At 44.4% G+C, this 12,507-nt stretch overlaps 1 protein-coding gene across 6 annotated transcripts in view; it reads right to left on the bottom strand.

Moving 5' to 3' along the window:
- The window catches only part of LOC121443159 (aquaporin-4), a 43,619-nt gene extending 34,551 nt beyond the window's left edge, over positions 1-9,068 (bottom strand). For 3 of the 6 annotated variants that reach the window (XM_041644832.1, XM_041644831.1, XM_041644833.1), the window contains exons 1-4: positions 8,989-9,068; positions 5,287-5,701; positions 3,739-3,903; positions 3,163-3,243 (exon numbers count right to left, since the gene is read on the bottom strand). In XM_041644832.1, the coding sequence (XP_041500766.1) occupies positions 3,163-3,243; positions 3,739-3,903; positions 5,287-5,701; positions 8,989-9,020 (693 nt within the window). In that variant the 5' untranslated portion in view covers positions 9,021-9,068. Of the gene's footprint in view, positions 1-3,162; positions 3,244-3,738; positions 3,904-5,286; positions 5,702-8,063; positions 8,180-8,988 lie in introns of those variants that run through there. The other 3 variants (XM_041644836.1, XM_041644835.1, XM_041644834.1) reach the window with 3 other exon arrangements.
- Positions 9,069-12,507: the final 3,439 nt, after the last annotated feature.

The raw sequence follows: 12,507 nt of genomic DNA, 5'->3' as shown, positions 1-12,507 counted from the left end.
ACTGGTAATTCCTTCAAATAAAAAGAAAAAAAGAAGTTTTTGCTGCATGTTTCTCTTATGTATTCTGCAGTAGCCTCTTACCTTGATTGTCTGTATAATCATGCATTTTTATCATTTAAGGTATTTGCTACTCAGTATACATAATGAATACAGCTCACTCCTCGCTACTTAGCAGTGTGAGTGCTTAGATAAGGGATAGTTTCCACTTAGAGGCAAGGTCTCTTATACCCATGTAGCTGAGGCTGATGGCCTTGAACAGCTGAACCTGCAGTGTCTTCCTCTGGAGTGCTGGGATTACAGGCATGTGCTACCAAGCCCAGTGTGTGGTCATGCTGGGTAAGCACTTCACCAATTAGATTATACCACCAGTGACTTCTGTGTTTTACTTTCTTTATCTGCAAAGCAGGGCTATAATATATATATATATTTCCCACGCTGTGGCGACTAAATGGAATGCCACTTAGCAGTTTTGTGCTCATGAAAATCGTTAGGTTTCTACTTCTTAGACAATTTAAAACTGTGTGCAACCAACTTGGCTGTTAATTAGTTTCTCTTTAAAGTTTGATGTCTTCGCCGCTGTAGAGGAAATGCTAGAGTTCATGCATCTTTCTCACTGGAGAGTGTTTCCCCTCCACATAGTGCTGCGGTGTAGATCTGTTCATGTGGTGACTAGACTAGGGTTAGTCAGTGGTTCTACGGAGGTCAGTAAACAGCATGTTTGATCACTCAGTAATGCACCTAGAATGAGCCAGCTCTCATCTGGTTAGGCTGGGACGTGTGCTGTAGAGTACATGCACTTTGGAGAGTGTTAGGCGTTCATCCAATAGAGTCATTTGGGACCACGCCCCAGTTTACTGAGCACTCTAATGGACTGTATAGAGCACTTTTCTCATCTCATTAATAACCTTTGATACAGATATTATTAAAATATACATTCTTATGCATTGGAAAGTTGACAGTTGGAGATGTTACAAGCTTACTTAAGATAGCATACTTAAGTGATTGAGTTGAGCTGTCTAGTTTACTTGTCTTTAGAACACCCTTTTACCAACTTACTGTTTGTTCTCTTATCTGAAAAGAATTACTATGTCTTGCTTAAAACACCATCTGGAAATTAACTGTACTTGGTATCTTTACTGTACAGCCTAAAGGAGAGCCAGGCTTCCCACCGAAGCTGAGCACATGTCCTTAACAGGGAAGTAGCTGGAGAGTCGCTGGACCAGCCAAGCTCCTTATCTTGAACATGAAAGAGCCCAAAGGAGAGTTTATCTTCCCCGTGCCCTTTCAAAGGAGAAACGAGAGCCCTCCTCTAAATGCCTTTGCTCTCTGTTCCCTTGGTAAGAACTCATTAGATCGGTGCGACTTCACAGGTCTCAAGTCCCACAAGGAGAACAGCCTCAGCAAACAATCACTACCCTTTCCATAACACTCCGGAGGAGACAGCAGGCTCTGTGTCCTCAAAGATAAATCTGGGTGACAAATTGCTATTCCCACACAGAGTTCTGTAACTTTAAAGTACTTTTTGATTTTTATGAATAATTTTATTGATGAAAACAGAAAAACACATAAACTACATAAAAGTGTTTTTAAAAACTTCCTAAATTGACATTATATTACCTAATTAAAACTCACCCATTTATTGTACAATCAATAAACTTATCGTTAAAATTTTCCACTCTGGGGATAGGGAAATTGCCCAATGGGTAAAGTGACTCCATGCAAGTGTGAGGATGTAAATTCCAGTCCTTGAGACCCACATAAAATCCAGACACCATAGTGCATGGCTGTAATTGCTGTGTTCCTACAGGAAGATAGTATACAGCAAGCAGAGGTAAGAGAATCCCCAGGGCGAGCTGGCCTGGTGATCAATGGTGAACTAGAGACCCTGTTGTGAACAAAATAAAAAATGGGAACTGATACCCAAGGTTGTCCTCTGATATCCAGATACCCTGGCATGTGTGTGTCTATACTTACACATATGAGCACACACACACACACACTCCTCAACATACATCACACACATAAAGTAAATTCTATTTTTGTTAATGTAGTAAGTCCTCTCAGAAATATCAGTGGCAAAACTACCAGTCCAAAGAATGACTTTGGGGATCAAGATTTTGCATGTCTGTGCCCAAATTATGTCTCAACAACTTAGTACACGTTTTGTATAAAGGAGTTTATACAGTCATGGTATGATATTTTCCTTCTTTGCTGGGCCATGTCATCCTTGAGTAGCTGTTCCCAAAGCCACTGTAGTCACATGCATAAGATCAAAGCACAAACAACAGATTGTTACAGTCATAATTTTAAAAGTGTGAAATCACATTCACAATATGTGAATGGCAGTAAAAGTTAAGTCTCTTTTCAAGCTTGCTTATATATGTTTTATTCTTGTAGTTTGTAGATTATTTAAGTTAATGAGTGGCATAGACAATTGTCTGTGATTTAAAGGATATAAATTCTCTTGTTGATAGAAACAATTGAAACAGTAATGATTATGTCTCTCACTACTCCCGGCCCAGATTGACAGGAAGGTTCGTCCTGAGATTAAAAAGTGCACCTTCCTGGCACTCATTTGTTTTTCTGGCTACAGCTGTGGTGACAGTGGCATAAACATCTGCATCATTTATTTGGTACCAACCACAGTTCACTAGTTTCCAGCCCCTGTGCTATGAATTATGCTCTGCTTATGCAAACTAGGATCTTAAATACCTTTGTCATAGGCGGTACTTTAAAGTAGTTCTTTCTCTCTTTTTAAAACAATAACGTTGCTTTCTGTTGTTGCTAGGAAGCCTTTCTTTCAATGATTTTAACACTAATATTCAGTACACGTTTATCATTTAAATTTATTCTACATAGGAAACCCTATGTACAAGCATTCTGCTGCTATCTGTCAGATACATGTCCAGACTAATGCTTCAAGAAAACCCAACTCTCAGTGAAAACCTTGAACAGAAGGCTGTGAGGTCTTTTGTAGCAGGATTCTACTGGACTGTTTTACTCCCTGTGACAGATGCAATAATAACTAGAGAGTTGGGCGGCTGGGGGAGGGGAAGCAACAGAAACTAGTGCACTAATTTAGGCCAAAGTAAAAAAAGAGAGAGTCTTGTGGACGATTGTTCCTAACTTCAGTAAGATGGGACTTATCAATTTAGTAGTTACCCAGTGGTTTTCCCAGTTTCCCATGATAACGGCAGGTCCAAAAGATCGGGCTGGGTTCATGCTGGCCCCGGTATAATTGATCTGCGGAGAAAAAGAACAAAACCTCAGACATTTTGGAAATAGAACTGTTAACAGGGACCATTTGCTGTAACTTGCTGCTGTCTCTTCAGAGGAGCACTGACATTTAGCCACTTTGTAGTTGTCATGGTCCCTTCACATCGACAGATATGGCTGGATCTGAATGAGCTCTATATTGTATGGCACAAGCAGTATGGTACATGGGTATGTCCAGCTAGTTGGCAGACTGTTTAACATGTATCTATTAAAATGATAACACTGAAATAAACAGCACTCTTGAAATAATGCAAATGTTGCAGTGGTTTTGTACTGGCCAGGTCACTGGTTACTGGTAAAAGCTGCAGAGGGATGGATGGTCACAGGAAACAGTACAATGTTCCCAGCTGCTTAATACTAAAAACAACCAAAGAGAGATTCAACTGCAAACAGCATCTTCAGGCCTGCTTCAGGGTGAGGCTAAATGAGACGATCAATTATTCAAATGGACTTAAAACTTACTGCAAACAAATGTCCAATTGCGACAGAGAGTCCAATTGCTAAAGCTATTGAACCGGTGACATCAGTCCGTTTGGAATCACAGCTGGCGAAAATAGTGAACACCAACTGGAATGTGATTATCAACTCCACCAGGAGTCCGTGGCCAGCAGTGAGGTTTCCATGGACCTGGAGAGAGAGAGAAAGATACTCCATCAGAACTGAATCAAGAGTCTAGTTCTAAGCAATGCAACAGTTTGAAGGGTGTATTTTTTTTTTTTTTGGCATGGGAAGTGATGGTTAACTTGAGTCTTCTACCAACCCCAGGTTGAAATTTCCATCCTTTCACCTCCTAGAATGAAGGAATTAATTTACACTCATTTTGGACCATTGTAGATAATTACTTTTACAGTGACTGAGTTTTTACTGAATGTTGTATTTAGCAACAAAGCAAAATGTGTTACTGTTGCACTTAGAGTGTAAAGGATTTTCTTCAGAGATTTATAATATCATGAGGCAATTATTAGCCCCATAGATTAGGTTTAGATTAGCTCCTGGGTATCTCAACTAAAATACGAGTTTAAAGTCAGACTGGTGCCGAGCTACCCAGTAATCCTGCCCACTCACGAAGAGCAAGGTGAAGATCAATGACTGTGGGCTCCCCCACCTTTAATTTTGAGACAGGGGTTTCTCTGTGTATCCCCGGCTGTCAGAACTTACTTTGTAGATCAGAATGGATTTAAACTCAGAGATCTGAGTGCTTCTGCCTACTGAGTGCTGAGATTAAAGGCCTATCACTTTACACCGATCATCTAAAGTCCCCGACATTAAAAGCAACAAATTCTTGCCCCTGCTAAGAAACAAATAATTGTAAGGCCTTATGATAAAAATACAGTCAAGCCAGTCACGATGATTTACACCTGTAATCCCAGCACATAGAGGGCCCAGATGGGAGGATTGCTGCAAGTTCAAGGCCAGCCTGAGCTAGAGAATGAATGTGAGAGCCTGCCTCAAAAACAAAAAACAAAAACATACTCATATCGTTACGTCTTTACTGTGGTGGGAGAGAAACAAAGCATGCTGAGATCTTTTTAATCATGTTTAAGTCACTAAACAGTAAACAATGATGTCCTCTCAATGCCTTTCCTCTGTCTAGACTGGGTTTCAGTCTTGACTCCTGATCCTCCTGCCTTAACCTTCCAAGGGCTGGGATGATAGGCAACCCTCATGCCTGGCTCTTCTGTGTGTATTTTAAAAACTACTATAATAAGTTTCCACTTTTTTTTAAAAGACGATTTTCTATGTAGTCCAGACTGGCTTTATACTCGATACATAGATGAGGACAACTTCAAACCTCTGGTTCTGCCTTTACTTCCCATGTGTTGGTATTGTAGATGTACGCCACTGTACCCCAGGACCTACATGCCAGGCAAGCTGTCCACCAACTGAGCTACATCCCTCGCTCCTTGATCAGGCTGTGTTGTGTTTGTCTCTCACGGCCCTGAGCCAGCTTGGAGCATAGTTTGTAAGCATCCTGGTATCCTAACATGAGACACACATGAGAGTTCTTACCGTGGTAACTCCCAAGCCTCCCACAACGTTGGGAGGTGTGACCAGGTAGAGGATTCCGGCTCCAATGATGGCCCCCAGGCACTGTGCAGCAATGTAGAAGACCGACTTGGCAATACTGATCTTCCTTGTGCATACCATGGCCACTGTCACAGCGGGGTTGATGTGGCCACCACTGATGTGGCCAAAGCACTGCACCATGGTAGCAATGCTAAGTCCAAAGCAAAGGGAGATGAGGACCATGTCCACAGGTAAGGGGTTCTCTGACCCGCCCCAGTTGATGGTGGATCCCAGGCTGAGCAAGACGAAGATAAGCATGGCGAGAAATTCTGCTGCGACCGCCTTCCAGAAAGCTTGAGTCCAGACCCCTTTGAAAGCCACCATGATCCTCTCTCTACTGCAAGAATGTCCACACTTACTGGAAAGAGGAACACAATAAGAATCAGAAGCCACCAACCTAACTTAGCTTTCCAGCCAAAAGGGGCATTGAAATTTGTCGGAGGGGGTCAGGCCTTCAGTCTTGCAGGCTGGGGATGGGTTGTTGAACATCCTTTGCAAACCAAGACAGAATGCTTCTGGAAGTCTCCCTAGTTAGTAGCCAAGAGGTTGCTCTTCTGATCTCCTTCTAGTTCCTGTTCACTGGGCTGCAACCCCAGCTGACCCTAGAAAGGACACTGTCTCAACCAAGTTCCTTAAGAGTTTAAGAATAAAATACATTTTACTGGGAGTTAGTTCCCTTAGGCAAGCTTTAAAGCATATACTTTCCCTGTGTCTTTTGTTTTGAACAGAAAGCCCTTGAAGTGGAGGGAGTTTGCTAGAGAGATGACTCAGCATTTAAGAATACTAGCTGTTCTTCCAGAGGACCTCTGTTGGTTCCCAGCACCCACACAGTGGCAATCTACCACGGGTGATTCCACTTCCGGAGGCCCCAGAGCCCTTTCCAACCATCTATGGGCACTGCACCCAGGTGGTGGTGCACAGTCACACCTGCAGGCAAATCACTCATCACACACATAAATAACTCAATTGAAGAAGGGGGTAGAGCGTTCAGTCTTAGACTGATTTCCCAGCGCCTGTTATGCATCTCTGCAGCATCTGCTGCCCACTGCAAGAGGATGCTCCTATGACCAAGGATGAGGGCATCCAGAGATTAGGGGTGTGGGAATATGGGGAGAGTTCGATAAGATGACGACGTGGGTGGATGTGATCCTATTTTATTATGTATACATTTCGGAAGAATAAAGAAAATACCGAAGAAGGAAAAACATACCGTACAAAGGCAGATCGTTTCCAGTTTGGCATCTTGTAGCTTCACAAAGGCATTTTGAAAATGGATTAATAGAACCCTATACCCACTCCTTCCCTCAAGAGCGTGTGGATTTGGAGCTGGGACTGTGCAACTGTCTTTTGGGAAGGTAAAGTCGTGGAGGGCTTCCTATACTGGTGTGGGCCCTGGGGACAGGCAGGGACTCAGCTGGTACAGGGGCACTCCCTGCTGTTGCCCTGGGCAAGAAGGTGAAAAACTGCAGGTGGCAGTGGCTTGGGAGCCAGTGGGGCCCCAGCCCTTGGGCAGATCTGGGCTTGTAGCACTGGGACGTGACAATCTCAGTCCCCAGTGGGGAGCCTGAGAGACTCTGGAAGGGCAGGCTGTGGGCACTCCAGGCTGGTGCCAGGCTCCCAGTTGGACCGACAGAAGTAGCTGTCAGAGGGGTCAGGTACCAGAGAGGGGAGCCTCAAAAGGGTTTGAGAAGCAGAATAGTGCCTCCTATGGCTCGATTGTCCCTCAACTGTTACTGGGACAGCAGTCCTAAACACCTCCAAATCCGGGAGCCTGGAGTATGTAAGCTAGCCCCCATGCAGTCTACCCTCCCTGAGGGTACAGAGCTTGCGAATTTAGCAAGAAAGAGGGGGCGTGTCAAGAAACAGTGCGGAGGCTCTGTGAGGGGGGCTAAGGTGCTTTTTGTTGAGGACTTCTCTCCCATGGGCTAGAGAAGCATTATCGGCATCCTCTTGAGGAGCTTGTGGAGGTGCGGAGGGGAGCAGGAGGTGAGGAAGCAGCTGGGAATGAGGCCAGGAAATGAGAGACGCCAAAGCAGGCTTTGGGAAGGGAGTCACTTGCTCTTGCCATGCCCCTTCCTTACCGTCTTTAGATCTTCCGAGTTGAAAAGGGTGGGGTTGGAGGACACCCACGCAACTGCTTATTTTGACCAGAAATTGGAAGGACAGTCACCCCAGTCACCTCCTTACCAAGGCCATTCATTTTTGTCTCTCATAAGACAGATCGGCAGCGTTTAGCATAGTAGACTATGTAGAGGGCTGGCTGGAAAACCAAGGGCTCAAGAATCGCATAACCTCCCACACATATTGTGAGGTTCTTATCTTTTGAACATCACTTATTGGTCTAGGGAGCCTAGGTTCTGTATTGGTAGTAAGAAAGCCCCGGATGGCACAGACTGCGGAAGGCTTTCTTCACCTTTAAGACTTCTCCTTTGCTATTTGTTTGACTATGGGGCTTTCCTTCTGACTTGAAAAGGGAACACAAGGTGTGTTCACGCTCACCCACCCAAGGGGGCAGCCAGCTCTACCCCAGATTGTCCCCTGCCCAAGTGAGGTCCTCTAAGTAAATCATGCAATTATAAAGACCACAGCTGGGACAATGCATGATGTGTGTCTTAGGGGAGATAACAGAGAGGTAAAAACAGCAGCTGGAATGGGGCAGAGAGGGTGCCCTGGGGGAGGCGTGGGAAAGGTCCCCAAGAGGAAAAGCTCTGAGAACTCACATTGAAACGGGAGTGAGGAGAGTCACTTCCGAACTCACCAGCAGCCCAGGTTGCAGCCAGGTGGCAGAGAGGCTATTACAGGCGCTGTCCTCTCCAGCCCGACCACACAGAGGAAAGAGACCAAGCAGGAAGTAAAGGGAGCTGGGTGGGCAGGGAGCAGGGCACCCAGGGGAGGCGGTCCTGGAAATGGCCAGCCTCTCCCTTTAACACCCCTTTGTCACCTCTCCCTGCTCATTTGCACACCTGTCCCCCTCTCCAGAGACCTAAGCTCTTTAAACTTCAAATTTTCATTAGAGAAATTGAAGAACAAAACAGCCAAGCCTGTGAACAGTAACTAGAAACCTTAAAATGGTTTTAGCTCCTTCTTTTTCTTAAAACCCACAAAAAATTTGATCCCCCAAAGCAGCCTCATCTAGCTGTGAACCTCAAAACTTCTAGCATCTATGTATCTCTCTGCCTTTGTGGGAATCTCCCCAGCATTGCCCATGGCTGCACCATCACCATCAACGTGGCCTGATGTGTTTACATTCACAGGAAATGGACCAACATAATTTGTTCTTGCTGTTTTGATTTTTTTCCCCCCAGAACAAAGGGGGATTTGTTGATATGATCCGGGTGCAGTGAACCAGACACGTTCCACCCTAGCTGAATACACTGTCTCATCCACTTCTGAACAGTTCCCGGGTGAGTAATTTTTCTAATGAAAATTATTACAGAGTAATTTCCCATGCTAAAAAGCATCCCCTTTCTTCTCCTTTCCCTCTGCTTCTCTTGTGCCTAAACTTAGTCCCCAGGCTTCAAAGAACCCCCAACCTGTCCCGTTGTCGCTGCCTAGACTCTGTCTGAGAAGACACGGATATCTGCAATGAAAGAGTTTCATCTTGTAGCACGCAGCATTGTTTCCTTAAAGCAAAGCAGAACTTACCCCCACCGCCTCGCTGCAGCTCTGTCACTCATGCCGTCCCTGGCCAGAGTGCAGCTCTCATTGCCTGCCCCTGGGCTCCAGTGAACTGGGAGTCAGATTACGGGCACTTGTCTGATTGGGTTTTTGGAGTGTAGGGGTGGAAAGATTCTGCACCATGTGGCAATCGCTAAGTTATATTTGAACTAGAAATCGTCTCTGTACCTGATCACTGGAGACACAGGCATTTCAGGGATGCAAAGCACTTGCTGACATATGTCTTTTGCTACTAATCTTTCCAAGTGAAGACTTCCCTGAGTGTTTATTTGAATTAATCTGATCACGAATAATTGGGGAGTATTTGTCTTGTAGCTTTCTTATTGAAACTGAACAACTAATAGAAAACAGGTTTGTATGACCCAGCAATTCGGATGAATTGGGAGTTAGACATTGTCTTTCGAGTGGCAAACAGCCAGTGAATTCTATTTGAAATGTGTACAAAGATAATCATAACAAACAGCTGTAACTCCACTTACAGTGTCCACTTCCTGAGTTCGATAATAATAATGATTATTATACCAATTTCTCTGGATGAAGCAGCAGATTTTAAAAACACAGAGGTTAGAGAGGGACAGAATTATTAGGAACAGTAGAAAAAATTTAGTATTTGGAAACCTGGGAACAGGGCTGACGCTATACTTTTCTGTTCAAATTGAGTGCAGGACCCAGTGCTCAGAAATTACTCAGATTGTAAGACTGTCACAGCAGGGCACTGAGCAGAGTGTGGGCCCCCTTTACACGCATAGCTGCATGGTCGGTCATGAAAGTGTCCCCACCTGGCATGCTGCAGAGGGCGTAGGAAACACCTACATGCCGATCAAATCATCTTTATGATTTTTTCCTTAGATAGACCCCAGGTGCGTAGAGAAGGAGTAATCTTAACCCCTAGTTTCTGAGTGTGTCTTGATAATTGATCAATGATGTCTAATCATTATAATGATTATCAGGAATACATTGCTCAATTCAGAAATTAAAACTGTGATAAATACCTGTGGACTTCTCTGATTTCTTCATTTTAGATTGTGTGTGTGTGTGTGTGTGTATCTCAATTTTTTTTTTTTTTTTAGTATTCAGTATGATAAGAAAGATATTTAGAAGTGAAAGACTCTTGCACTTTTACATTTTTTTGCCTAGGTGTCTGACTTGCTCGCTTGAGACAAGGCAACATGTACAAAGCTCTCAGCCCTCCTTGGGAAAGGGATTAAAGTTTTGAATGGGAATTCCAAAGGAACACTGTAATACTTTTTCCTCAGTAATCCTCAGGTAACAGCGTTTGTATGGACTTCCTTCACGGTGCTGTCGTTCTGTGATTATTGTGAAACCTTTAACGACATTCTTGCTGAAGTCAGAATATTCTGGTGAGAGGGGAGGGAGAGTTTGCAAGAAATCACAAAGTCCCTTGGAAGCATTTCATACAGACTCTTGAGATTTACTGTTTAGATTTCAAAAAAGCTGTGCATTTCCCCCACTAACTAAAACCCTTGACTTTCTGGGCAGATGACTAAGTGTGAGAAAATGGAGCCAGGGTACCTGAACTCAAGTAGTTCTGAAGGGTTTCATGCTCTGTGAAAACACCTTGCACTGAGATCTAAGACTTCACAGGGCCAAGTATTTCTTGGGGCTGTGGGTGCTGGGACGACTGTGGGTTCCCTGGATTCATCTGTATGCCCTGCGTGGCCTTTGCAGTTCCCGTTGCCACCTCACAAACTGCCAGAAAAACTTGGTTGCCAGGGTTTCCCTTTTCTCTGGCTGGCTAATGTGTTGACGGTCCAGTTCCTAAGGGGCAAGTGTTCTCGTCAAGGGAGGAGCCACCCTATTTGGCACCGCCCGTTATACTCATTGGTACTCTGCATAGTGGCCTAAGACAGAACAGGGAGGGGTTAACTCTTTACCCACCGGAAGTAGTTTTTGTTGGGCATGATTATCCCATTTGTAGTTGAGTTGGCTTTTCTCATCTTCCCACACGTAACAGGTTAGTGCAGCAAGAAGCTACTTGGTTGGATATAGACGGACATTTCCTGTGGGCCTGCCTGTGGACATGGGTGCAGAGACAGCGTAGGAAGAAAGCTTCAAGTAAAGGTAGTGAGGCAGGAGGAGGTAGGAAATTTAGTCCAGGTAACAACAGCTTCTAAACTCAGCCATTTGCATCTGGGTTAGATGCAAAGGACAGTAGGAATTAATTTGTTTTCTCACATTGGGTAATAATAGCTTAAGTCTTTTAAAGTGCCCTAACATGAGGCTTCGGCAATGGCTCGATTGGTAAAGTGTTTGCCATGGAAGCCTGAGGACATGAATTTGATCCCCAGTACCCACATAAAAGGCAGCAGAGTGACACATGCTTACAATTCAAGTACTGTGGAGTTGGGGGTAGGAGGGGCCCTGGGACTTTCTGACTGACCAGTCCACCTGTATCATTGAGCTCCTGCTTCAATGGAAGACCAGTCTCAAAGAAGGTGGAGGGCAACTGAAAGACACCTATGTTGACATTTGACTTGAAGACACAACCACACGCTCACACATGTGCACACACACACACTCATATATACACACACACTCATACATACTCACACACATACATACACATGCGCACACATACTCATACATACACACACACTCACACATATGCACACACATACCTACACATGCACACACACATACGTACGTGTTCTCACATACACACACTCATACATATGTATTCACACACACATTCATACACACCCCCACACACCCATATGAGTGAAGTAACTTTGTAATTAAATCTTAAGCTTTTTAGTCTACAGGCTATGTTCTCTTTGGGGACAGCATATCCACATGGCACACCATGTTAAAATTGGCCTTCCATGTCAGACCACCTTCTGCAGTTTTTGTTGAAGAGCCTTGTGATGTCAGGTTAATAACACACAAGGAAAATTTTACAAAGCAAAAGGAACTCAGCAAAGCCTGGCCAACAGACACACCGTGCTTCTGAGCTGTTAACCTGCTTCCACACTGCTTTCCTTCGGTGCTGATGACTATGCGTGATATCTTTGAGACCTCTGGGTTCTTCCTCTTCTCTCACCCACAGAAATTTAATATTTCTCTATGTGTTCAGACTAAAGACTAAGACAAAAGTGTGTGCGTGTGTGTGTGCGCACATAGCGATGTCTCAGTACTGGTTAGGAGGTGTCTGCAACCTGGTAAAGAAGACTCAATCTCATCTAATAATCTTGTTTCTGTTTCACAAATCTCGGCACTGTGAGTCCCCCACCCCCAGAGTTCTTATGTATCAGTATATTCATCAGAAACAAACACACAAACCAAACAGCAGCAGCTTCTTCTTCTTCTTCTTTTTTTTTTTTTTTTTTTAGTTTTTCGAGACAGGGTTTCTCTGTAGCTTTGGAGCCTGTCCTGGCACTAGCTCTTGTAGACCAGGCTGGCCTCGAACTCACAGAGATCCGCCTGCCTCTGCCTCCCGAGTGCTGGGATTAAAGGCGTGCGCCACCA

Source organism: Microtus oregoni, unplaced genomic scaffold, assembly GCF_018167655.1.
Source record: "Microtus oregoni isolate MIOR12 unplaced genomic scaffold, Mior012 000101F_ref0000407, whole genome shotgun sequence".
Taxonomy (NCBI): Eukaryota; Metazoa; Chordata; class Mammalia; order Rodentia; family Cricetidae; genus Microtus; species Microtus oregoni.
Note: the sequence above shows the minus strand (reverse complement) of the source record. Positions and strands in the feature narration are given on the sequence as shown.